Raw genomic sequence first — 27828 nt, 5'->3', positions numbered from 1 at the left:
CATATACACCCTTTGTGCCTTTACTACCTGGGCACCATAGGCGGTCGGTGGCCCAACTGTTTGGGGAGGCTAAAGGGGGTGGGGCCAGGGGCGGGGCTTACATCCATAATTGGCTGACAACATAGAAAAAAAAGTAAAACATAAGTCACAATTAATACCTTTTATTAAATTTAGATATTAAATATGTATCGTATGTCAAAGAATAAAGTGGTTGCTCAAAGCATGTACTAACCACAATTGCTCAACTGCAAAACACTATGCACAAATTTGTGCAAAAACACACTCATAAACCTTACTGTACCATAACACTGGGCAGACCCTAATAAACCAATATACCACCCATACGGAAAATGCAGACCGTCAACAATATGAAACAAGGGATCATAATATCACAATTCTCATGTACAGCCACAAAACACCCTTTTAGGGTGGAAAGTGTTCACAATTAGCTCCTTTTATGAATGACTATATGTTGATCCTTCAAGAAGTAGTGTGTCATGATTTTGGCTCTAAAACCCTTTCTGATGATTTGGTGCCACCTCAGTAAGGCCAATACACAATCTCTCCACTGCAAAACACTATACACAAACTTGTGCAAAAGCACACTCATAACCTTACCAAACCATAACAGTACTAATTCCAAGGACAGGACAAGCTACAACCTTATGCATGGAAAGGCAGCACTGTAATTACACCGGGCTCTAAAACAGCAGTGCACAACCTAGTGAAACAAAAAAAACCCAAAAAGGGCTGAAAATACTACACGCTAGCAGAATACTTCACCTTGATCACATGAAAAACACATGACAACAGATATGAAGGCAAAATACTAAACTGGAAAGTTACCTCAAGAAGTCAGACTCAGCATGCAGCAATACTAGAAAAATTGAAACTTACATGCAAAACATCACAGATGCAAATTTCCAAAAGCTGACATATTCCAGTTAATAAATTCAGAATAAAATACTTTTTTCTACCTTTGTTGTCTGATCATTTAGTTTTTCTATTCGCTTTGGTCCCAGTGTCTTCTGTTTTATGCAGCGTCTTCTTTCTTTTTTGATATTTTTTTCTCTCACCATGTCCACTATCCTCCTGTGTCCTTATGCGTCCTGTCTACCATCTGTAGCCCTGTCCCTATCCTTCAGTATCCTGATCCAGCTCTTAAATTCAAGTTTTCCCTCCATCCATATCCAGCATTTCTCCTCACTCCCCTCCATCCATGTGCATATACTTCCCTCCCCTCCATCCATGTCCAGCACCTTCCTTCTTTCTCTCCTACCCTTCCATCCAGTGTCATCCCTCTTTCTCTCTCCATCCTTCCACCCATTACCCTCCCCCAATCCTTCCATCCATTGTCTCCCTCTAGCTCCCCTTCCTTCTAGACAGTTCTCTCTCTTGACCCTTTTTCATTCAGCATGTCCTCTCTCACCCGATCCTTCCAGTGTCATCCTCTTTCCCTCCCTACCAGCGTCTTCCCTCATTCTGCCCCCTCCTTCCAGCATTTTTCCTCTTTCTCCCTCCTTTCATCCAGCCAGCATTTCTCAGTCTGACAGCTAGGGTCTCCCCCAGTTTCTCCCCAGCAGCTTCTTTTTCTCTCCTGCCCATGTCCCCTCTTTCTCTCCCCATCTCTTTCTGGCTCTCTCCTTTATTCCATGTCCCTGGCTCTCCCCTGCTCTTTTCCATGGCCCCTCTTTCTCTCCCCATCTCTTTCTGGCTCTCCCCTGCTCCTTTCCATGGCCCCTCTTTCTCTCCCCATCTCTTTCTGGCTCTCCCCTGCTTTATTCCATGTCCCTGGCTGTCCCCTGCTCCTTTCCATGGCCCCTCTTTCTCTCCCCATCTCTTTCTGGCTCTCCCCTGCTTTATTCCATGTCCCTGGCTGTCCCCTGCTCCTTTCCATGGCCCCTCTTTCTCTCCCCATCTCTTTCTGGCTCTCTCCTGCTTTTTTCTATGTCCCTGGCTCTCCCCTGCTCTTTTCCATGGCCCCTCTTTCTCTCCCTATCGCTCTCTGGCTTTCCACTGCTCTTATCCATGCCCCCTGGCTCTCCTCTGCTCTTCCTCTCTCTCCTCCTACCATTTCCCGCCAGTGACCACGTTCTCTTCGGCCCGGGCCTCTTTGCTGCAGCGCTGACAGAAGAAGAAAAAGAAGCGCGGGGCCGCTGCAGCCTTCAGACATGCGCTGTCGGCTCTGCCGGTCCTCTGCCCCCGGAACGGGAAATTGACGTCACGGGGCAGAGACCGGCAGAGCTGACAGCGCATGTCTGAAGGCTGCTGCGGCACCGTGCTTCTTTTTCTTCTTCTGTTATGCTGGCTGTACGTCTCGTTCCTGGCTGCCGCAGAAGATTTGGACTCGGGAGTCGTCTCGGGCTTCATTTAGAGAAGGAGGTAGGCGGGGCAGGTCACAGCTGGGCTGGGGAGGTTAGCCTCCCCAAGCCGCTTATAAGGGGCGCCTATGCCTATGGACATTTCTGCCCTGGCTAAGGTAAAGGGGGAGAAGCTTAAAGGATTTATAGCATCTGTGCTCACTAACCTAATACATTATGTGGAAGAAAGATTCCTAGAAAAGAACTCCAGGAGTTTGAGGTGTTTGATCTAACCCAGGGACTAGCGGCAAGGAGTGGAGTTTATTCCTAGGAAGCGAAACCAGACAAGATGCTCAAGCCTGACCCGAGTGGGTGGATACCAGGTGTTGGTTGCTGGTATGTTTCAGCCTCTCAAAGTGCAAGGAGCTGAAGGAACAAAAGGCTTTATTTGAGTGTATCAATGAACTTGATGCCAGTATGTAAGTGAACTTTATCTCAGTACCTGAATGAACTTTGTTTAAGTGAATGGACTTTTTTTTCAAAAGGCTGCATTAAATCTTGAGGGGGGGGGAAAGACGCAAGATACAAAGGCTCTGGTGCTGACAGCGTAGAAAGGCTTTATCAGACACCTGATACAGAGGGCCTTAGGCGGAGGCCTAGGTGAACTTAAGGATTGAGTACCTGTTGCCCTGGAAAGAATGATCCTGGGAGTAAGAGTAAGAGATTGTGTTTGTTAACGGATTTGATTTTGAGTTATTAAAAGGAAGTCCCCACAGAAAGATGGAGTGGAGTCCTGTCTCCTAAGCCTCTAGCTGCACCCCAGAGGGAGAGGTGGTGACAATATTCATTGTGCAAATCTTGAAAACCTGACTGGGTTGTGGCATTCAAGGACCATGGTTTCTCACCCCTAGCACAGAGACTGGTAACCAATGTTCCTGTCTGAAATTAATCTATCTAACCTAGTGCGTCTGAAAGTAACTCACCTTGTGCTGCTGTTGAAAAAGGTGTGAGCTATATCCAAATACACACATACGTACATAAACCATGCTGCCTCTATCCATATAACAGAGCAGCAGACAGAGGGAGGAAAAAGGACACAGACATACTATTATCTGTGTAGTGGTGATATACAGCTACTGTATGGACAGCCTGTGTGGCCACTTGAGATCAGTTGGAAAATAGTCGTAAAGTGAACTGCGTTGGCTATCCCCCTCTTTCTATAACAGGTCACCTACAGTTAGGCATCAATTACCCGTAAAAGTTACAGAATACTAACACTTACCTGTATGACTATTACAGTTCTGCATGTAAGTTCTAGCTGCATGCTCAGCGTATTCTATAACATGCACATACAACTGCTTTAATGTATAAATGAAAGAGGGCATTCACAGAGGGGGAAGCATGGATAGGGCATGGGTGTGTCTCCCACTTATGAGTGTAAATTATAGAATACAGTAAGTTATGCATATAAGTGCCACATTTAGGTGTACACATTAATCCACAGACATGATGTAACTGGGGGTGATTAAATGTAGGTACATAAATGCCAACGTATGCTAGTATTCTATATGGCATCTGAATGCTCAGATGAGGTTATAGAATTAAAGGTCAGCATACTGCATCTAGGTGCCTAACTTGTGGCATCCAATTATAGAATTGCCCCCTATCCACCGGACTCTATAAAGATTGCCCAAATTTGGGCGTGGATCTAGTGCTGTATCCAGGAATTTTTTACAGGGAGTGTGTCTCACCACCTGCCCCCACCCCCACCCAGTGCTGCCTCTGCATCACCTCCTCGTCTCCCTCCCCCCGCACTACCCTCTCATTGTCCTGCCCCCTTGTCCCCTCCACCCCCCCCCCCCCCCCCCCGTACCTTAAAATCCTCTCTCCTGAGTTATGCAGTCTGAGGGGCAGGATGGTTGAGGGAGGAAGTCCCAGTGCAGGCTGCAGGCAGCCTATGAATGCCACTGCATGGAGGAAGACTGCAGGACTCAGGAGAGAGGATTTTAAGGTGACAGGGGATGTGTATGCAACTGACACACCTTGTTTAAATACACCCCTGCGCACATACCAGATCAGTGCCCAAAATAATTAGTTAATGTGCTGCAATTATTTAATTATTGGAGCTAACAAGCACTTAATTTCCTTTATGCTTATCCCATCTTGTTGCACCTTTCAATGTTAAATTCACATATTCTCAAGGCCTTTCAACGACTATGTTTACTACAGTTTGTAATAATTTCCTTATAAGAACTTTGTAATTCTATTCATAATGTAAGCCACATTGAACCTGCCATGTGTGGGAAAGCACGGGGTACAAGTGTAATAATAAATAAATAAATGGCACTAATTGTGATATGAGTGCCAATCTGGCTACACGTTATTCATATATGTTTAGCAGGTAAATACTGCCACTCTATGGATGGTGACAGCGGTTAGCACAGAATAGTTATGTTCAGTCAACCATGTATACAAATAATAGCACTGAATATACATATTTAAACTACAGCCAGCATTTCAAAAAGCACACTGACCATCACAGCTTAAAATAAATCTGTGTTAAAAAATAAATGACAAATAGTGTGTTACTTTGAAATAGTTGGTTATTGGTTTAGTGATGGTGTCTATGACTTTCCATAATGATTCGGCCCTGTCTGTTCCAAACAATTCATGCCTTATCAAGAGCCAGCTACAGCCAGGTGTGCAGTGTGACGTAAGTTTCCCATCTGCTTCCTATCAGGAGCAATACTCCCACCTGTGCTCCAACAGCTAAATCGATGAAAGCCACTTATCCGTCAGTATCTTACTTTATCTCCTACCTCAAAATACTGAGCTGCGTTTGTCCAAAATACAGCACTAGTTGGGGAGTTGGGGGGGGGGGGGGTTATCGAGAAAATGCAGTACATTTGTGTTTGAAGGAAAAGCTAACATCAAATAATTACAACTCCTAGAACTTGTCCTAAATTTTAACAGGTTCACCAACTGAGATCCGCCTTCAGGACAAGTACCATCCAAAAACTTAAATACAAAACAAAGTACTTCAAAAATAATTTAAGCCTGCACAGGCAACCGATGTAATGAACCCAACAAAGGTGTAATATGATCCATTCGAGTTTTCTGAAATATTAGTCTAGCAGCTGAATTCTGAATCATTTGAATTTTAGAAAGGTGCTTAGAAGACAAACCCAAGTATAGTGAATTTTCATAATCCACTAATGATAAGATTGTTAATTGCACAATAATCCTAAAATGATCTGGTAAAAAAATAAGATCTCAGCAAACGTAATTGTTTCAGTTTAAAATGAGCATTTCTAATCAAGTCATTGATCTATGGCTCCATTGTCAATGAGGAAACCAGGACTACTCCTAAGACTTTAGAGATTCTCTCTGTATCAAACTGGGATCCGTCATTACCCAAGATCGTCTGGGGAATTTCTACTCTCCCAAAGAGGATCACCTGAAGAATTTTCCCCCAGCTCTGATCACAAGAAGAATCTTCCCTCAAATACTTACTGGGGGACAGTTCTTATATGATCCTAAAATCTAATTTAAAAAGAAAATATGTGGAAAGAATAATAGTGGGATAATATCATACCATAAAGACACTTGCCAGTGGTTATATTACTAGGGCTTGGTTCTGTACAGAAGATTGGGATTATCACACACTGTGTACCTCCTGGAGTGGGATGGAGCTTTGAAAGCCTCTGCAAACCCAGGGACAGAGTGCACTGCAGTGGGTAACACTGGGGGCATCTTTATTATATGCGATCAGTACATACAGTGCAGTTAAGGTAGATGCCTACTTCCCAATTCAAAAACAATCTTAAACCCTTGGTATCTAAGGGGTCGATATTTAGCTTGCGGCAATCAGCATTTTGCTGACTGCTGCCAGCATGCCCAGAATTCAATGCCAGGCCATTTGCAGGATGCAGCATTTGAATTAAAGGTTTCCAGAACTAGTTAAGTGCAATATTCAGTACTTAACTGGCTATGGGACACCGCATAAGGGTAGGACTGACTTTTATGCAGCAACTGTGGCCGATTAAATGCTGCATATTGGCACTTAACCGGTCAAGTGCCGACTCTGTCCCCGGCACACCCTCAAGACAGCTGGTTTTGTGTTAGGTGCTAACCAGTCATTTTCAGTGGCATTAATGACTGGTTAGCCCCGAACAGGCAATTTAACTGGCCAGGAGCCATTTCTAGCCAGTTAAATTACTTTGAATATTGACCCTTAAATGTTCTGCAATCTTACTGTTAATTCTAAGACATGTTACAAATCAGTCCAGGCACCAGATTTATAACAGAATTTCTTGGGACTTGCAGACAAATCAGTAAATACAGACACATATTATAGTTGTATACAACACAGGAATAGAATCTCTCTGGCTGGAGTCTTGCGTCCCAGTCCTATTCTCTCATCACTGGACAACTCCCAAATCCCATCACTATTTCTACCTTTTAGAACCCAGCAAGAGGAGTCATGATTTAAGATGGATTCCTTTCATGTGATCTCATGCTTTAGGATAGACTTTTGATTTCCGACGGCAACTTTTCAGGATGGGCCAGCAGAGAACGTAGCGAAAAAAGACAGACCTAAGGGCCAGTCCAAAGTCTTTCTTCCGCAAAGCGTAGACTAGGGGGTTTGCTAAAGAGTTCACATGAGACAGGAGCACAGTTAGACGGATCAGGGATTTGTAAATGGTACATCCTGGACAGAGCAGTCCGAGACTGTTGATTACATTTATGGGGATCCAGCAGACACAGAAAATCCCCACCAAGAGTAAGAGGGTATGTGCTAGCTGCACCTCTCCCCATTTTGTCACCCGCAATGGATGAGCCATGAAATGGCCTCGAACAATTCGAAAGAGGTCTATGTAGATGGACAACATGATACCCAGGGGCAAGAGGGTACAGGTGAAGAAAATGAAGTAGACCAGGTACTCTGGAGTGAAGATAGAGGTGAAGGTGCAGCGGCCTAAGTGTGTTCCATGGATATCACTGTTGTTGAAGCTCCCCTTAATGCTGAAGTAGACTTTAGAGAGGAAGCCAGCGTAGGGTAGACCATGGCCCAGCACAGAGACAGAGCGTTCTGAAGGTATGCTAATGGCCACTGAACGGTTAGAGTCCACATACTGTTGGAAACCATTCCAGCCCATCATGGGAGAGAAGCCAATCAGACAGGAAAGAAGCCAGCAGAAGGCCACAATAAATGTGATGCGCCTTTTGTTCACATAGATGGCATAACTGCATCAGGAGAATGAGAAGCAAGACACAAAATATTACAATATTATTGATGTATTAATTTTATTTTGCTATAAACCACCTTAAAAGATCTATTTCAAATTTTATACATAAATTCAAGTACCATAATCTCATTATGATAAGCAAGACCCCGTGGATTTCCCATTTCTTTCAGCAGCTGCTGGATTATAATTATGAGACCTTATAGATTCCCCTTTTTCACATATCTGTTGGATTATATAATAATTATTATAGACCTTTTTGATTCCCCTTTCTGCTTACCTGTTGGGCAGCCTGATTTTTAGATGGGCATTGATGGCAATAACCAGCAGTAGAAGGATAGAGAACTGAGTGGTGACCAGTGGAAAGCAGGTGAGAAAGAGGCAGACATAGAAACACAGAGTATACTCCATGCTAAGGACAATGGAGAATGGAATTGCCAGAGCCCCCACACCAAAATCTGCCACTGCTAGGCAAACAATTAGGTAGTTGGTGATAGACCTCAGTTCTTTGTGCAGATACACTGTAGCACAAACCAACAGGTTCATCCCAATGATGCCTGCAGCCAGCATGCACTCCAGAAGGATAAAAGCAAAGTAAGTATCCATCCTGAGACCTTCACTCAAATTCTGTACACGCTGTAAGATGACACAGTCCTTGTTCCCCGTTGCTCAATTCTAAAAATGTTTCCCTACATTTATTTCTAAATGAGTTTTGTTATCAAAAAGAATTATATCTTCTTTATTCAGTATCCAAGAAGGTTCTTTTTTCTTTTCCTATCAGTCACTTTCTCTTTCTTCCTCTATCACAGTGTCTCATTTTCTCTCCATCTTCTGGTCTTCTCTTATTTTTTCTGTTTGTTGCTTTTCTTTCCCACTTTTTTTTAACTGATCTGTCTCACTGTCTCTTAACACACTGATTTATTCTTTCCTCACTTCACTCTCCCTTGTAGAACAGAAATGGACGTTTCTATTGGGCTTTTCCCCAGTGTGACAATAAGTGTTGGTGCTGCTTGTATATCTTAAGCAAACAGAATTCATTTTTTTTTATTTTTTGCTGAGAAGGATACTATTGATCTGTGAAGCACTCAGGTCAATTAATTGATTGATTCAACCCACACAGAGATTAAATGAAATTGTCCTGTGAATACAGGAGGAACACAGTGGGGATTAAATGAAACATTTTACACGCATGAAAAAGTGTGCATGATTGCCCAATCTTATTCACAAATAAAATTACATCTACATTGTGACATGTGTGTATATGCATGGGAGCGTGCATGTGCAATCAGCAAACTTTCCCCATGCAGTCACTTCTACAGACTTCAGTGGTATCCCCTCTAAATGGAGGTGTGGAGGCGTGGCCTAGTGGTTAGAGCACTGGTCTTGCAATCCAGAGATGGCCGGTTCAAATCCCACTGCTGCTCCTTGTGATCTTGGGCAAGTCACTTAACCCTCCATTGCCTCAGTTACAAACTTAGATTGTGAGCCCTCCTGGGACAGAGAAATATCTAGAGTACCTGAATATAACTCACCTTGAGCTACTACTGATAAAGGTGTGAGCAAAATCTAAATAAAGACCAAGATCACTCCTTTGGAGGTATTGAAAATAGCATTAAACTCTTCACAGGGAGGAATGTAGGGAGAGATGAGAGTGGAGAGGTAATTGGGGGGGGGGGGGGCTGCAGAATGGATGCATTTAAAGGTCAGTAAGAGAAGTTTGAACTGTATGCAGAAGCAGACAGCGAGCCAGTGAAGTGACTTGAGAAGTGGGCTAGTGTGGGTATAATGATTTTGGCGGAAAATAAGTCCCTCCACTCATCACCACACCCCATCCAATTCTGTGGCATGTATATTTCATTTAATTAGGATAATTTACTAACAGCATGCATTAACACTTATCAAATTGGTATTGACCACAGGGCCCACTGGGGGGGCCCACAGGAGCTTCACCATTTTTGGAATTCATGCATAACCCTGACTTCCCTGAGGGTCAGGGCTTCTCCATTTGGGAATCATGGTGAAGAGAGGGTTGCAGATATGTGGGTCAGCTTCTAGAGCTGGGAGGAGGAAGTTTGCCTTCTTTCCAGGACTACCAAACAAAGTGGCATTTACCCGCTAACTTCTTTTTTTCCTTTTCTCCAACTTTGACACTACCTCACTTCTTTCCTGAGGAGAATGGGGAACCGCTACCCAGTTTTCACTCAACTGGATACTCTCTTCTAACAAACTCTCAGTGTGGTATAGAATGGGTAAGGAACAGCACAGTTCCCCTTTCCTTGAGCAGTTGGCGGAGAGGTGGAGTGCCAATTTGAGGGAAAAAATTACCAGTAAGGATCTCTCTGTCTGCTTTGGGCTGGCCTTTAAGGTTACTTCTAATGCGGGGTTGCATGAGACCCAATTTAAGATTTTGCGTGATGTGTACATTTCTAAGAGTAAAGGGAAATCTATGGGACTCTGGGATACTGACATATGTGATAAGTATGAAGTAGGCAAGGGTACTACGGTACACCATTTTTTGGAATGTATTAAACTACAACCTTTCTGGTCTGGGGTTCTTTCTGTTCTTGAAGCGGTTCTGGGAGTAGCATGCGAATGGACGTATGCATCTCTACTTTTGGGCTTGGACTCTACTCTCAACGCCCAGGCCCAGCATCAATTTGTGCTTCTGGCCCGCAGGATTGTTCTTCACCACTGGGTGGGGAAAGAGTCTCCACCCTTTGCTGAGTGGAAGGCTAGCATGCTGCAGATGGCCTTGTGGGAAATGTTGCGTATAGCCAATCCCAGGGGGGAAGATTATGAGACTGTACTTAGATCTCTGGAAGGCACTAAAGGATCATTTGGGAGAGCAGCCAATGCCTCCCCCAGTGGACATGGAGTAAGAGGAGGGAGGGGTGGTGACTTTGGTGGGGGGGGGGGGGGGTCTGGTTGGGGGTTAAATAAACAAAATGTGAATGGCACACAAGTGCAGTTAGTATTCCAATGTGGTTATGTTATATAGAAATAATTGTTCAGTTGTCTGCTGTCATTTTACTTAGTATGATCTCTGTGTACCATTCTTCAATAAAGACATTTAAAAAAATCTGTTTGACTAGTGTTTAGTGAAATACTTAGGTAATTCCTATATATTCTTCCTCCCAGATCTGTTGAGATCCTTTTTAGATGCTAAGGAATCTTCAATTCCAATTACTCCCACAATTGTGTCCAATGTAGGTGACCATAGTCTGAATTTGTAGTCTGATGTTAATGCCTTTTCTTTCTTTTTGAATTACCTCTAATAGTAATCCCCATATAATGCTGTACTAGTGCCTCCATCTTTTGTGGTCTAGTAGAGTTTTTGTTCTTTTACTTTAAATTTTTGATTTCTATGTACTTGATATGTTATTGACTCATATTTCTGTGTAACAAGAGGTGGAGGAGTAGCTGTCACGTTCTCAAAACTGGAAACTAGGTTTGTGAGCCCTTGGACCACTGCCGAGGAGTGGCAGTGGCAGACAAAACCACCCCACACCGGATACTGGGCAGAACAGGACTGGAACTCCGGACTGGAGTTGCAACAGAGGCAAACAGGCAGGACTAAAAAGAGCAGGTACCCTAAAACTTCGCCTGCACTTGGCCACTTTTCACCAAGAGTTGAGTTCCAGGCTGCAGGTGGCCGGCAGGACTTACTGGGCAAAGCAGGACTGGATATCCACTAGGCTGAACCAGGACTGAGGGTCAGAGGGGACAGGACCAAACAGGGGCAGCAGGGCAAGGAAGGGAAAGCTAAAGGGCAGAACTGAAAGCTGCAGAACAGCCACTAAACAGGGAACAAACACTGACTAACAAGACACAGAACTAAAAGCTGCAAGCAGCCACAAAGCCAGATCACAGACAAACAGAAACTAAACACGGAAATACAAACAAGAAACCAGGCAAGGAAAACAAGCAAAACCTAGACTCAGTGCCGTAGCGAGGGCTAATGACACCCGGGGCGGGTCGCCGCTGCGCACCCCCCCCCTGGGTCCAGCACGGCGCGACCCCCCCCGCGGCGACCCCCCTTCTGGAGCGAACCCCCCCCCCCGGACCACATTCTTACCTGCGGGAGGGCCGATCCGCCCTGAGTGCACGTCACTCGGAACTGCGTCGGCCCCGCTGGTTCCCTGCTCTCTCTGCCCCAGAACAGGAAGTAACCTGTTCCGGGGCAGAGGGAGCAGGGAACCAGCGGGGCCGGCACCCCCCGAGCGCGTGCACCTGGGGCGGACCGCCCCTCCCGCCCCACCTTCCTACGCCACTGCCTAGACTAAACTAAACACAGACTAACTAGAAACAGGCAGGAATCAAGGCAAGCATACAGACTATCAACTGGACTAGGCAGAAGTGCACCAGCACCCCAACATACCAGGGCCTTAGGCGATGCAAAGGCAAAGGCAGAGAGATTCAAAATGGCTAATAAGCCCAGCAGCAACTGAGACTCAGCTGCAGCAATCACCAGGCAACTACGGGAGCTGGGCAGGTACAAACAAGAAGAGCAAGTCTGGCAGTCTGGAAGATCCGGACCGGACTCGCCTGAAATCTGGAACAGTAACATAGTAACATAGTAGATGACGGCAGAAAAAGACCTGCATGGTCCATCCAGTCTGCCCAACAAGATAAACTCATATGTGTATACCTTACCTTGATTTGTACCTGCCTTTTTCAGGGCACAGACCCTACAAGTCTGCCCAGCAGGATTTCCCGCCTCCCAACCACCAGTCCTGCCTCCCATCACCGGCTCTGGCACGGACCGTATAAGTCTGCCCTCCACTATCCTCGCCTCCCAACCACCAACCTCTCTTCCCCCACCTGCTCCGCCACCGAATTTCGGCTAAGCTTCTGAGGATCCATTCCTACTGCACAGGATTCCTTTATGCATATCCCACGCATGTTTGAATTCCGTTACCGTTTTCATCTCCACCACCTCCTACGGGAGGGCATTCCAAGCATCCACCACCCTCTCCGTGAAAAAATACTTCCTGACATCTTTTTTGAGTCTGCCCCCCTTCAATCTCATTTCATGTCCTCTTGTTCTACCGCCTTCCCATCTCCGGAAAAGATTTTTTTGCGGATTAATACCTTTCAAGTATTTGAACGTCTGTATCATATCACCCCTGTTCCTCCTTTCCTCCAGGGTATACATGTTCAGGTCAGCAAGTCTTTGTTCATATGTCTTGGAACACAAATCCCATACCATTCTTGTAGCTTTTCTTTGCACCGCTTCCATTTTTTTAATATCCTTCGCAAGGTACGGCCTCCAAAACTGAATACAATACTCCAGGTGGGGCCTCACCAATGACTTGTACAGGGGCATCAACACTTCCTTTCTTCTGCTGATCACACCTCTCTCTATACAGCCTAGCAACCTTCTCGCTACGGCCACCGCCTTGTCACACTGTTTCGTCGCCTTCAGATCCTCGGATACTATCACCCCAAGATCCCTCTCCCCCTCAGTACCTATCAGACTCTCACCACCTAGCACATAAGTCTCTCGTGGGTTTCTACTCCCTAAATGCATCACTTTGCATTTCTTCGCATTGAATTTTAATTGCCAAACCTTAGACCATTCTTCTAGCTTCCTCAGATCCCTTTTCATGCCTTCCACTCCCTCCCGGGTGTCCACTCTGTTGCAAATCTTAGTATCATCCGCAAATAGGCAAACTTTACCTTCTAACCCTTCGGCAATGTCACTCACAAATATATTGAACAGAATTGGCCCCAGCACCGATCCCTGAGGCACTCCACTACTCACCTTTCCCTCCTCCGAGCGAACTCCATTTACCACCACCCTCTGTCATCTGTCCGTCAACCAGTTCCTAATCCAGTTCACCACTTCGGGACCTATCTTCAGCCCATCTAATTTATTTAAGAGCCTCCTGTGAGGAACCGTGTCAAAAGCTTTGCTAAAATCTAAGTAGATTACGTCTATAGCACGTCGATGATTCAATTCTCCAGTTACCCAATCAAAGAATTCAATGAGATTCGTTTGGCACGATTTCCCTTTGGTAAAACCATGTTGTCTTGGATCTTGCAGCTTGTTGGCTTCTAGGAAATTCACTATCCTTTCCTTCAGCATGGCTTCCATTACTTTTCCAATAACCGAAGTGAGGCTTACCAGCCTGTAGTTTCCAGCTTCTTCCCTATCACCACTTTTGTGAAGAGGTACCACCTCCGCCATTCTCCAGTCCCTCGGAACCTCTCCCGTCTCCAAAGATTAATTAAACAAATCTTTAAGAGGACCCGCCAGGACCTCTCTGAGCTCCCTCAATATTCTGGGGTGGATCCCGTCCAGTCCCATGGCTTTGTCCACCTTTAGCTTTCCAAGTTGTTGATACACACTCTCTTCCGTGAACGGTGCTATATCTACTCCATTCTCAGGTGTACTTTTGCCAGTCCATCGTGGTCCTTCTCCAGGATTTTCTTCAATGAAAACAGAACAAAAGTATCTATTTAGCAAATTGGCTCTTTCTTCATCATTATCTACATAGCGGTTCGCAGTATCTTTTAGTCTCACAATTCCCTTTTTAGTCATTCTTCTTTCACTAATATACCTGAAGAAAGTTTTGTCGCCCCTCCTTACATTTCTAGCCATTTGTTCTTCCGCTTGTGCCTTCACCAGACGTACCTCTCTCTTGGCTTCTTTCAGTTTCATCCGGTATTCCTCCCCGTGTTCCTCTTCTTGAGATTTTCTATATTTCTGGAACGCCAACTCTTTAGCCTTTATTTTCTCAGCCACTTGCTTGGAGAACCATATCGGTTTCCTTTTCCTCTTGCTTTTATTTACTCTCCTTACATAAAGGTCTATGGCCCTATTTATTACTTCTTTCAGCCTGGACCACTGCCCTTCCACTTCATGTTCGTCCTCCCAGCCCATCAGCTCCTTCCTCAGGTATTCCCCCATTTTACTAAAGTCAGCACGCTTGAAATCCAGGACTTTGAGTTTAGAGTGGCCGCCCTCCACTTCAGCCATTATATCAAACCAAACCGTTTGATGGTCACTGCTTCCCAGGTGTGCACACACTCGCACATTTGACACACTATCCCCATTTGTGAGGACCAGATCCAGCATCGCTCCCTCCCTCATGGGTTCCGTCACCATCTGTCTGAGCAGAGCACTTTGGAAAGCATCCACGATCTCTCTACTTCTTTCCGATTTGGCAGACGGAACCTTCCAATCTACATCTGGCAGATTGAAATCTCCCATCAACAGAACCTCTTTTTTCTTTCCTAATTTTTGAATATCTGCGATCAGATCTTTATCTAGTTCCTCTAATTGTGTGGGGGGTCTATAGACAACACCCACATGGACAGAGGTTCTATCCTCTCTTTTTAAGGTGATCCATATCGCTTCTTCTTTTCCCCAGGTCCCTGTCATTTCAGTTGCCATGATATCATTCCTCACATACAGAGCTACTCCTCCACTTTTACGATCCTCTCTATCCTTTCTAAATAGATTATAGCCTGGTATGCTTGCATCCCATTCGTGGGAACCGTTGAGCCATGTCTCTGTGATTGCAACAACATCTAAGTCTGCCTCCAACATCAGGGCTTGAAGGTCATGAACTTTATTGCTTAGACTACGAGCATTTGTGGCCATCGCTTTCCATCTATATTTCTTTGTATGTGTTTCAACATTAGTGATTTGGGGGTGTCTTTTCACTTTGGGTACCTTCATGTCTTTTTGTTCCAACTTTATTGCTTTTTCCTCTGCTTCAGTTCTATTTTCAGGAGCATTACAGTGGAGCAAAAGAATTCTTTAGTGGCAACACTTGTGTGGATGGATGCTTCTGTGTCACATGACAAAGTCTGCCTGAGCCTACTGTGAACCATCTGTTCTTATGTGGTTTTATTCTTTGAGAGAGTGGTGAGAAGCTATTTCTCTGTGCAGTCCTAGAAGCTGCTTTAATTGTATCCAATTCTTGCATTACTTTACTGAGCTCTTGTTTAAAACTAGATAGCTGAAGACAGATAGGGCAAGCTTTAAGTCTCCAGATGATTGGCCTTGAAACTAAAGTACCACAATTATTGCAGAGAATAAAAGTCATCCTGATTGGTTGAATTGGTATGAACAGGTGTACTTAGTTGGGGTTAACAGTCTGTAAGACTGCCTGTGTATGATTGAGTAAAGTTAATGAGGTTTGGTTTGTCTCAGGCAGACTTCATCATGTGACACAGAGGCATACACCCTCACAAGTGTTACCCCTACATAATTCTTTTGCTCCATTAGAGCTCTGTGAGGTTCCTAAAAATAGAACTGAGCCAGAAGAAACAGCAAAAGCAAAAGAAATTAAGGTGGAACAAAAAGATATGGAGGGACCCAAAAACAGAAAACACACCAAAATATCAAATGTTGAAATACATACCAGGAAATGTAAATGTAAATGGAAAGTGATGACCACAAATGCTCGCAGTCTTGGCAACAAAGTTCATGACCTTCAAGCCCTGATGTTGGAGGCAGACTTAGACACTCGGGAGGGCATTCCAAGCGTCCACGGAGAGGGTGGTGGACGCTTGGAATGCCCTCCCGCGGGAGGTGGTGGAGATGAAAACGGTAACGGGGTTCAAATATGCGTGGGATATGCATAGAGGAATCCTGTGCAGAAGGAATGGATCCTCAGAAGCTTAGCTGAAATTGGATGGCGGAGCAGTTGGGGGGAAGAGGGGGTGGTGGTTGGGAGGCGAGGATAGGGGAGGGCAGACTTATACGGTCTGTACCAGAGCCGGTGATGGGAGGCGGGACTGGTGGTTGGGAGGCGGGAAATACTGCTGGGCAGACTTATATGGTCTGTGCCCTGAAAAGGACAGGTACAAATTCAAGGTAAGGTATACACATATGAGTTTGTCTTGGGCAGACAGGATGGACCATGCAGGTCTTTTTCTGCCGTCATCTACTATGTTACTATGTTACTATGATGTTGGAGGCAGACTTAGGCGTTGTTGAAATCACAGAGACATGGCTCAATGGTTCCCATGGGATGCAAACATACCAGGCTATAATCTATTTAGGAAGGATAGAGAGGGTCGTAAAGGTGGAGGAGTAGCTCTATATGTGAGAAATGATATCACAGCAACCGAAATGACAGGGACCTGGGGTAAGGAAGAAGCGATATGGATCACCTTAAAAAGAGATGATAGAACCTCTGTCCACGTGGGTGTTGTCTACAGACCTCCAACATAATTGGAAGAAATAGATAAAGACCTGATCGCAGATATTCAAAAGTTGGGAAAGAAGAGAGAGGTGCTGTTGCTGGGATATTTCAATCTGCTGGATGTAGATTGGAAGGTTCCGTCTGCGGAATCGGAAAGAAGTAGAGAGATTGTGGATGCTTTCCAAAGTGCTCTGCTCAGACAAATGGTCATGGAACCCACGAGGGAGGGAGCGATGCTGGATCTGGTCCTCACAAATGCGGATAGCGTGTCAAATGTCCGAGTGGGTGCCTACCTGGGTGGCAGTGACCATCAAACGGTTTGGTTTGATATGACGGCTGAAGAGGAGGGTTGCCACTCAAAACTCAAAGTCCTGGATTTCAAGCGTGCTGACTTTAGTAAAATGGGGGAATACCTAAGGAAGGAGCTGATTGGCTGGGAGGACATACAGTGGTGGAAATAAGTATTTGATCCCTTGCTGATTTTGTAAGTTTGCCCACTGACAAAGACATGAGCAGCCCATAATTGAAGGGTAGGTTATTGGTAACAGTGAGAGATAGCACATCACAAATTAAATCCGGAAAATCACATTGTGGAAAGTATATGAATTTATTTGCATTCTGCAGAGGGAAATAAGTATTTAATCCCTCTGGCAAACAAGACCTAATACTTGGTGGCAAAACCCTTGTTGGCAAGCACAGCGGTCAGACGTCTTCTGTAGTTGATGATGAGGTTTGCACACATGTCAGGAGGAATTTTGGTCCACTCCTCTTTGCAGATCATCTCTAAATCATTAAGAGTTCTGGGCTGTCGCTTGGCAACTCGCAGCTTCAGCTCCCTCCATAAGTTTTCAATGGGATTAAGGTCTGGTAACTGGCTAGGCCACTCCATGACCCTAATGTGCTTCTTCCTGAGCTACTCCTTTGTTGCCTTGGCTGTATGTTTTGGGTCATTGTCGTGCTGGAAGACCCAGCCACGACCCATTTTTAAGGCCCTGGCGGAGGGAAGGAGGTTGTCACTCAGAATTGTACGGTACATGGCCCCATCCATTCTCCCATTGATGCGGTGAAGTAGTCCTGTGCCCTTAGCAGAGAAACACCCCCAAAACATAACATTTCCACCTCCATGCTTGACAGTGGGGACGGTGTTCTTTGGGTCATAGGCAGCATTTCTCTTCCTCCAAACACGGCGAGTTGAGTTCATGCCAAAGAGCTCAATTTTTGTCTCATCTGACCACAGCACCTTCTCCCAATCACTCTCGGCATCATCCAGGTGTTCACTGGCAAACTTCAGACGGGCCGTCACATGTGCCTTCCGGAGCAGGGGGACCTTGCGGGCACTGCAGGATTGCAATCCGTTATGTCGTAATGTGTTACCAATGGTTTTCGTGGTGACAGTGGTCCCAGCTGCCTTGAGATCATTGACAAGTTCCCCCCTTGTAGTTGTAGGCTGATTTCTAACCTTCCTCATGATCAAGGATACCCCACGAGGTGAGATTTTGCGTGGAGCCCCAGATCTTTGTCGATTGACAGTCATTTTGTACTTCTTCCATTTTCTTACTATGGCACCAACAGTTGTCTCCTTCTCGCCCAGCGTCTTACTGATGGTTTTGTAGCCCATTCCAGCCTTGTGCAGGTGTATGATCTTGTCCCTGACATCCTTAGACAGCTCCTTGCTCTTGGCCATTTTGTAGAGGTTAGAGTCTGACTGATTCACTGAGTCTGTGGACAGGTGTCTTTCATACAGGTGACCATTGCCGACAGCTGTCTGTCATGCAGGTAACGAGTTGATTTGGAGCATCTACCTGGTCTGTAGGGGCCAGATCTCTTACTGGTTGGTGGGGGATCAAATACTTATTTCCCTCTGCAGAATGCAAATAAATTCATATACTTTCCACAATGTGATTTTCCGGATTTAATTTGTGATGTGCTATCTCTCACTGTTACCAATAACCTACCCTTCAATTATGGGCTGCTCATGTCTTTGTCAGTGGGCAAACTTACAAAATCAGCAAGGGATCAAATACTTATTTCCACCACTGTACGAGAAGTGGAAGGACAATGGTCCAGGCTGAAAGAAGCTATAAATAGGGCCACAAACCTTTATGTAAGGAAAGTAAATAAAAGCAAGAGAAAAAGGAAACCGCTATAGTTCTCCAAGCAAGTGGCTGAGAAAATAAAGGCTAAAGAGTTCGCATTCCAGAAATACAAAAAAACTCAAGACGAGGAACACGGGGAAGAATACCGGAGGAAACTGAAAGATGCCAAGAGAGGTACGTCTGGCGAAAGCGCAAGCGGAAGAACAAATGGCTAAAAAGGTAAGGAGAGGTGACAAAAATTTCTTCAGGTATATTAGTGAAAGGAGAATGACTAAAAAGGGAATTGTGAGACTAAAAGATACTGCAAACCGCTATGTAGATAATGATGAAGAAAAGGCAAATTTGCTAAATAGATACTTTTGTTCTGTTTTTACTGAAGAAAATCTGGGAGAAGGACCACGATGGACTGGCAAAAGTTCATTTGAGAATGGAGTGGATATAGCACCGTTCACGGAAGAGAGTGTGTATCAACAACTAGAAAAACTAAAGGTGGACAAAGCCATAGGACCGGATGGGATCCACCCCAGGATATTGAGGGAGCTCAGAGAGGTTCTGGCGGGTCCTCTTAAAGATTTGTTTAATAAATCCTTAGAAATGGGAGAGGTTCCGAGGGATTGGAGAACGGCGGAGGTGGTCCCTCTTTACAAAAGTGGTGATAGGGAAGAAGCTGGAAACTACAGGCCAGTAAGCCTCACTTCGATTATTGGAAAAGTAATGGAAGCGATGCTGAAGGAAAGGATAGTGAATTTCCTGGAAGAAAATGAGTTGCAAGATCCGAGGTGACAGTTTGTAGCAGCCACCAGTTCTGGCCACCAGAGGGCAAGGTGAGCACAGACGTAACAGTAGCCTAGTGGTTAGTGCAGTGGACTTTGATCCTGAGGAACTGAGTTCGATTCCCACTGCCGCTCCTTGTGACTCTGGGCAAGTCACTTAACCCTCCATTGCCCCTGGTACAAAATAAGTACCTGAATATATGTTAAACCACTTTGAATGTAGTTGCAAAAACCTCAGAAAGGCAGTATATCAAGTCCCATTTCCCTTTCTATTATGAAAACATTGCAATAAGTTTTTAAAAACCCCATCTGTTTAACTACATTTGCATACTATTTGCGCTAATCTTTGTCTCTGCGCCAGGGCTGCCGAAGGTGTGGGGGGGGGGGGGGGAACTCAGCCACCAAGGAGGGCCCGGTGCCGGCAAGGTTTCCAGAGGCAGGTAGAAGGTTTATACTCAATTGCGTGAACTCGATAACTCGGATCCCAGCACACAGGAACAGGAGAGTGACAGACTGAGGGAGGAGCAGATGCAGAAAGGTGAAGGGGTGGGAGGAGGCGGCGGCCCGAGTAGGAGGGTGCAGCGGTGGCGGCGGCCCAGCTCTGTTTTTCGGTGTCCCTGTCCCACACTAGAGTCCTCTGAGCATTCTGCACTCACTAACACCGGTGTTAATTTGGCACTAAATGCCTCTAGCACCAGTATTATGTTTTGAGCATCAGCCCCTGGGCAGGCATAGCAATTACAACAAGCATTGTGCAGTAAGCTGATTAAGGAGGTACAGCATAACTCTTGAAAACCTAGCTTTCAAAACTGTCACCCAAAAATGGGACCACCTTCCATTAACCAATTACAAAAAAGATTTCAGAAATGTTTCTGCAAATTAACATATACACCCCACCCCCATGATTGGTTTTATCCTTCTGTTCTTATGATGGGATTCTGACAGAGTAAAAAAAAGAGAGGGTTCCAAGTACAACAAAAAACGTTTGAGCTTTTTTGCTTGCTTTGGGATATATAGATTTTCTTCTGTGTTTTCCTGCTCCTACATAGTAAATAAGACCTTTTGTTGAGTACTTGGAAAAGATGGACAGAAGTTGGCAGCTTCCATGGAACATTATGGCTGACAGAAGCAAACAGGACAATGGACTTAAGTAATTAATCTCTTCCTATTCTGGTAAATAGAAACTTAAGTGGGAGTTTTGTCTTCCTCTGTGCTGTGATGTGGTTCTACAGAAGATCAAGAATATGGGAAGGGGAAATTAATGGATTCTAATCCTTTTGGATTTACAGCTGCTGCACAGGCCAGCTCTGCTCTCACTCTGGCACTGCTACGTAAGTACATAAGTATTGCTATACTGGGACAGACCAAAGGTCCATCAAGCCCAGCATCCTGTTTCCAACAGTGGCCAATCCAGGTCACAAATACCTGTCAAGACACCCAAAAAGTATAAAACATTTTATACTGCTTATCCCAGAAATAGTGGATTTTCTCCAAGTCCAATTTAATAATGGTCTATGGACTTTTCCTTTAGGAAGCCGTCCAAACCTTTTTAAAACTCTGCTAACTTAACCACCTTTACCACATTCTCCGTCAATGAATTCCAAAGTTTAATTACACGTTGAATGAAGAAAAAATTTCTCTGATTCGTTTTAAATCTACTACTTTGTAGCTTCATCGCACACTCTTAGTCCTGGCCCTGACGTTCCCTCTGCCACTGCTCTCCAACAGACAGTCCTGCTCCTGCTACACCGTCATAGCAACACAGCACCACCCCAAAACACTGTCTTTCATCAAACATTTGACTTTCACTGCCACTCACTTTTCTCATGACCCAACCTTACTGTTATGTTTCATCTTTTTTTATTGAATTCAGCTTAACTTATGCACAATCACCAATATGTACACATAAATCCAACATATACCTTCTCCGGTGAAGCGCAACAATCTATATCATCATCAAACATTTAGCATGTATATCCCCATCCCGGCTGTCGAGTTTGTATTTCAGCCACATCCGTATTATTTCAACTATTATTTAAACCATACATAACAGCGACCGACTTTCCCACCTATATCCCCCTTATCCCCTTCCCTCCCATCCTTCCTTTCCACCCCCTCCCTTAGACTACACCATGTGATCTTTACTACTAATAGTCCTATCATCCTCATTCAATCATAGCTTATTAAGAATAAGACTTCTACCTCTCTGTGTAAGAGTGCTTACAAAAGGACCCCACACCTTAAGAAATTGTGCTTTGCGTTTACAAGAACCCCAACCTTACTGTTATTGCTCCGATTTTAACTTGGAATCATGATTCTCTCTGGTTTACAAATTTCTGTCACCTTAACTTTTAGTGGTCAAGTAATATTCTTTTCTTTTAATGCTCTGACTGGGACTTTCCTTTTTCAGGCTTTATAAGAAGACTTCCTATTAGTAACTTCTGCAAGTTTATCTCCTTCATGGCAGTCACCACCATCTCACATACCATCATGCCTCTCATGTTATAGCATTTCCCTTCCAATATTTTCTCGCTAAGAGGTGGAATGATTTGACTTTTAATGCCATCATGTTTCTTGGACTGATAAAATTTTCTTCTTTTCTGATTTATTAGATAAATCTGTCAGATCTTTGAACAGCCCTTCCAAGTAGTGAAGCACATTCATACCTATGATCCTAGGTATCTTCTCTTCTGATAGTCCTTCATGTTTAAGGTTGTTTTTGACAAGTTACACCAAGCCAGCACCAGCTGTCCCAGACACTGTACATTCCATTCCTGGCTTTTATATAGTGCAAATTTCCCATAAGAATCAAAGCGGTTTACAATAAAAATTCAAGTACAATTTAAGATTTTATTAGATCAAAATACTTATCAAATAAAAAGGTTTTCAAGGCTTTTCTGAACTGGAAATAACCTACTATACCTCATAGTTAAGTAGGGATCAAATTCCATAACTTTACTGCAAAACAACTAAAGGAACTGTCATAAAAACATTTATAATGAATCTAATTAACTGCTGGAAGAGTTAGATTCAGGGAATAATTATATATAGAGGGCAGACAAGATGAAGAATAAGGCACCAAAAATGGGTAACAACCATGGACAATCTTATAAATCATACAAATAATCTTAAAATCTATTCTGGCCCTAACTGACAACCAATGCAAACTCCTCAATAAAGGAATAATATGATCAAACTTTTTGCAGACCAAAATTAATCTGGCTGCACAATTTTGTAAAAGTTGTAATCTCACCTGAACGAATTGATGAATACCAGCACATAGAGAACTACAATAAGCTATTTGTGGCAAAAGAATTGCCTGTACCTTTACTCTAAATTGTGCAGGAAAAAAAAGATAATCTAATCCACCTCAAGACAACATAATGGGGTAATTTCTATAAATGGTACCTAAAAAAATTGCTCAGAAACCCCCCCCCACCTAAGCGCTATACTATGAGCTGCTCCTAAAGTTAGATGTGTTTTATAGAACAGGACATAAGCATAGACGGTCACGCATAAATCTAGGTGTGTCCATTTGCACCAACAAAAACATGGTGTAAATGCTTGTGACTAAATTGCACTAATAATTGTGCGCGTAACTGAAATCCACACCCAAGTTCTACCCTGAAAGACCCATGACCCTCCCGTTTCTGTGCCCCCTTTTTTGGGTTGTCCATAAAATTTAGGTGTGGATCCCATGCCTCAGTTTACGTGTGTACATGCCAATTAATTCTAATTAGTGACAATTGCTTGTTAAAATATCAGTCATTGGTGCTAATTAGCTTGTTATTCAGTTAAATTATGCATATGATTTGGGTATGCGCCCAAATTCATGCAATAATTTTTAGTGCCTTTTATAGAATCAGGGGGAATACAGGTAAATCTTTTCCATTAGCTGCTGTTAATTTCACCCAATATTAATCTTTAAGTTTTTTTGAAAAATCAAAATTTCTGTAGAGATGGTTCACTAAAATAGTGGTCAAGTTGGATCCAGTGTCATCAATACATCTAGAAGGTAATCTATAAACATAGGCGGTTGGTGGCCCAACTGTTTGGGGAGGATAAAGGGGGCATGGTTAGGGGTGGGGCTTACATCCATAATTCACAACACACAGAAAAAAAAAGAAAGTAAAATAGTCACAAGTAATACCTTTTATTAAATGTAGATATTAGATATGTATCATATGTCAAAGAATAAAGTGGTTGCGCAAACTGAGAGCTTGATGGCTGAACAGTATAGTTGGAAGGAAAGTACATTTCTACAGAATAGACAGCCAGAACGTTTGGATGACACAAAAGCACCAGTGCCAAGGTCCAATTTCCAGCCACCATGGCAACCTGTCACTCAGGATTTGTCAAACCTTGAAATTGAGGGACCTATATATTCTAACATTTATATTATGAACATACAAAATAACATATTCATAGTTATCAGCAAAAGACATAAGCATATATTAACCAATGTATACTATTCAAAAATGTTATCAATTATTAAACACTGCTATTTCCATCCATGGAAAATCCCAAAATGAAATGGTCACATTAGTGAAGTAACATCTGGCAAATAGACTTTGAATTATAGTTGTCAATGATCTGCTCAGGGTTAATATTTCAAACAAGATCACTTTCAATGTTCAGTAAACATAAAGCTGTCAGTCTTTCCTGACCCATTGTGGATCTCAGCCAGTTTTGTACACGTTGCATGGCAGAAAAGGATCTCACAGGTAGCTGTGCCAGCAGGAAGAGTAAGTGCCAGTTTCAAAAGCATTGTAAAATTTGCATAAAAAGGTGTTGAAGCAGCTGCCTTAAAAGACGGAAGATAAAATATATATTTTTTGTACTAGTTTGACAGTTTCAAGCACTTACCAACACTAAACTACATACACATCTATGGAACAATTCAACATCAGATCTTCCAAAATATTCTAAAACCATGTCTGATGTTATTAACTAAAATTAAAGTGTTGATGTCACCTCAGTAAGGTCAACACACAATCCCTCAACTCAAAACACTATGCACAAACCTGTGCAAAAACACACTCAGAACCTTACTGTACCATAACAGCACTAACTCTGAGGACTCAAGTCAATATTACACTGGGCAGACCCTAATACACAAATATACCACTCATATGGAAAACACAGACCATCAACAATATGAAACAAGGGATCATAATATCACAATTCCTCATTAACATTGGCAGGCTGCACACACTCTCGCCTCATCCCACACACATAAGTCACAAAATGACTGAGCACGAAGCAAGTTTTTCTTTTGGGAATAGATGGCCACAGCTTTATTAAAACACATTAATATAACTCCTAGGAAGCACCCGAGCCTTGAGTTGTAGAGGCTTCCCCTCCCTGCCATGCCTTTCCAGCTAGGGAGCATGACTCACTATTCCATGTGGCAGCCAGCCATATCTCCGCCTCCAGTATGGCTGCGTGTCTATCTGCTTTGGCTGCACCCCAGTCTAGTATTCTATCTGCCATTTAAGCCAGCTAGGTGATTAGCCTGCCACCAGCGAGTGTTCCTGTCCTTGCCTCAAGCGGCCAAACTCCCTTTCGTCTGCTGTTCCAGCACCTCCAGCAGTTCCTAGGCTCGGGTGCCTCCGCAGCTGTGACAATATCAGTGTTTTTTTTGTGCCGGTACGCAACGGTATGGCGTACCGGCACCTTTTTCTCCTCCTCCCCTCCCCTCCCATTATTTCCAGCGATTCTCCGCCTCTCTCCTGCCCTCCCATCGACGTGCAACGATTTTTCCGTCCCTCCCCTGCCCTCACCTCTCCCATATCCAGCGATTCTTCGTCCCCCAGCGTCCTCCTTCACTGCCTGCCAGCCAGTCAGACTCAGAAGCAAACGGTGCAGGCAGTGATTGGCTGGCAGCATCGTAACTTCCCTCTGCAAGTCCCGCCTTCAACTTCCTGTTTACACATAGGCGGGACTTGCAGAGGGAAGCTACGACGCTGCCAGCCAATCGCTGCCTGCACCGTTCGCTTCTGAGTCCGATGCTGGCTGGCAGGCAGTGAAGGAGGACGCTGGGGGACGAAGAATCGCTGGATATGGGAGAGGTGAGGGCAGGGGAGGGACGGAGAATCGCTGCAAATAATGGGAGGGAAGGGCGGGGAGAGAGAATTGCTGGAAATCAATAGGATGGGAGGGAAGGGCAGGGGAGAGAGAATTGCTGTACATGGGATGGGATGGGAGGGAAGGGCAAGGGAGAGAGAATTGCTGGACATGGGAGGGAAGGGCAGGGGAGAGAGAATTGCTGGACATGGAATGGGATGGGAGGGAAGGGCAGGGAAGAGAGAATTGCTGGACATGGAGGGGAGGGCAGGAGAGAGAGAATTGCTGGACATGGAGGGGAGAGGAGAATCGCTGGACGGGGAGGGGAGGACAGGGAAGGTAAAATTATGTATCATACCTGATAATTTTCTTTCCATTAATCATAGCTGATCAATCCATAGACTGGTGGGTTGTGTCCATCTACCAGCAGGTGGAGATAGAGAGCAATCCTTTTGCCTCCCTATATGTGGTCATGTGCTGCCGGAAACTCCTCAGTATGTCGATATCCAAGATCCACCCGCAGGACTCAGCACTTAGAGAATTACACCCACAAAGGGACACTCTGCCCAGCTCACCACCGCCGAAACGGGGGAGGGGAATTAACCCAGCTCATCCCCACACAAGTGGGGGAGGGGAATCCATCCAGCTCATCCCCGCGGAGCGGGGGAGGGACACCACACCCGCCGATGCGGGGGGATCTGGCTTATCCTGCAACCGCAACCGCGGGAGGAGCTGACTGACCCTAACACCGCCGAAGCGGGAGGGGTACAAAGCTGCCCCACTGCCGCACGAAGCGGGAGGGAGCGCCGGCAGAATTTATGTCTCAATCCAGCCCCGTAAAACGGAGGGGAGAGGAATGCAGCAGCTCACTGTAACACAAATTCGTCTCAACTCTAGAAGAATCCATTGAAAAACTTGAACACGAAATCCTGCTGAACAGGAACTGAAGACTAAACTTGAACCTGAAATGTAACCAGAATACAAACAATACAGATATCTGGGAGGGGCTATGGATTGATCAGCTATGATTAATGGAAAGAAAATTATCAGGTATGATACATAATTTTACCTTCCATATCATCATGCTGATCAATCCATAGACTGGTGGGATGTACCGAAGCAGTACTCACCCAGGGCGGGACATAGAAATCCCTGACCGCAACACTGAAGCTCCAAACCGGGCCTCCGCCCGAGCAGCCACAGCCAAGCGGTAATGCCTGGAGAAGGTATGGGCCGATGCCCAAGTTGCCGCCTTGCAAATCTCTTCCAAGGAGACGGACCCGGCCTCTGCCATCGAGGCCGCCTGAGCTCTAGTGGAGTGAGCCTTCAGCTGGATAGGCGGCACCTTCCCCGCGGCCACATAAGCCGCTGCAATGGCTTCCTTGACCCATCTTGCCACTGTAGGCTTAGAAGCCTGCAGACCCTTACGAGGACCTGCAAACAGGACAAACAGATGATCCGATTTCCGGAAATCATTGGTCACTTCCAAGTATCTGATGATGACTCGTCTCACATCCAGATATTTGAGAGCAGAGTATTCCTCTGGGTAGTCCTCCCTACGAAGGGAAAGGGAGACAGAGCTGCTGATTCACATGGAAGCGAGAAACAATTTTGGGCAGGAAGGAAGGCACTGTGCGAATAGTCACTCCTGCCTCAGTGAACTGCAGAAAAGGCTCTCGACATGAGAGTGCCTGGAGCTCGGAAACTCTTCTGGCTGAAGTGATAGCCACCAAAAAGACTGCTTTCAACGTCAGGTCTTTCAGAGATGCCCTAGACAAGGGTTCAAAAGGCGGCTTCTGCAAGGCTCTTAGCACCAGGTTGAGATTCCACGCAGGCACCACTGAGTGCAGAGGAGGGCGCAGGTGATTAACTCCCTTGAGAAAGCGCACCACATCTGGCTGCGAAGCCAGGGAAGCACCCTTCAGGCGGCCCCTGAAGCAAGCCAGAGCCGCTACCTGGACTTTAAGGGAACTGAGCGACAGGCCTTTCTCCAGACCTTCTTGCAGGAACGCCAACACTGAAGAAATTGGAGCAGTGAAGGGAGAAAGTGAGCCTGCTTCACACCACGCTGCAAAGGTACGCCAAACCCTGGCGTAAGCAGTAGAAGTAGAGCGCTTCCTTGCTCTCAGCATAGTGGCGATGACCTAGTCTGAGAAGCCCTTCTTTCTCAGACGCTGCCGCTCAAT

At 44.9% G+C, this 27828-nt stretch overlaps 2 protein-coding genes and 1 long non-coding RNA gene across 3 annotated transcripts in view; 1 reads left to right on the top strand and 2 right to left on the bottom strand.

The window, feature by feature from the left end:
- The window catches only part of PRDM9 (PR/SET domain 9), a 379759-nt gene extending 376152 nt beyond the window's left edge, over positions 1-3607 (bottom strand). Inside the window, exon 1 of the mRNA XM_030213360.1 lies at positions 3583-3607. Coding sequence (XP_030069220.1) covers positions 3583-3607 — 25 coding nt within the window. The remainder of the gene's footprint in view (positions 1-3582) is intronic.
- A 2724-nt stretch (positions 3608-6331) lies between these two features.
- Positions 6332-8341, bottom strand: LOC115476232 (adenosine receptor A2b-like). The gene is made up of 2 exons (XM_030212490.1): positions 7827-8341; positions 6332-7547 (listed from the first exon to the last, which is right to left on the bottom strand). The coding sequence occupies exons 1-2, from the start codon at positions 8150-8152 to the stop codon at positions 6815-6817; spliced, it is 1059 nt and encodes a 352-aa protein (XP_030068350.1). The 5' UTR covers positions 8153-8341; the 3' UTR covers positions 6332-6814.
- Positions 8342-8372: 31 nt separating this feature from the next.
- LOC115476231 lies at positions 8373-22529 on the top strand. The gene is made up of 3 exons (XR_003943145.1): positions 8373-8686; positions 9322-9326; positions 22506-22529. It is a non-coding gene; the product is annotated as an uncharacterized LOC115476231 (long non-coding RNA).
- The last annotated feature ends 5299 nt before the right edge of the window (positions 22530-27828 follow it).

Source organism: Microcaecilia unicolor, chromosome 8 (genome assembly GCF_901765095.1).
Source record: "Microcaecilia unicolor chromosome 8, aMicUni1.1, whole genome shotgun sequence".
NCBI lineage: Eukaryota > Metazoa > Chordata > Amphibia > Gymnophiona > Siphonopidae > Microcaecilia > Microcaecilia unicolor.
Note: the sequence above shows the minus strand (reverse complement) of the source record. Positions and strands in the feature narration are given on the sequence as shown.

What these genes read in the sequence shown, in the direction of transcription:
- LOC115476232 (XM_030212490.1), bottom strand. Translation starts at nt 8,152, where the DNA reads ATGGATACTTACTTTGCTTTTATCCTTCTGGAGTGCATGCTGGCTGCA. An exon ending in AAAATCAGGCTGCCCAACAG is followed by an intron (nt 7,548 to 7,826) that starts GTAAGCAGAAAG and finishes CTCCTGATGCAG; the next exon opens with TTATGCCATCTATGTGAACA.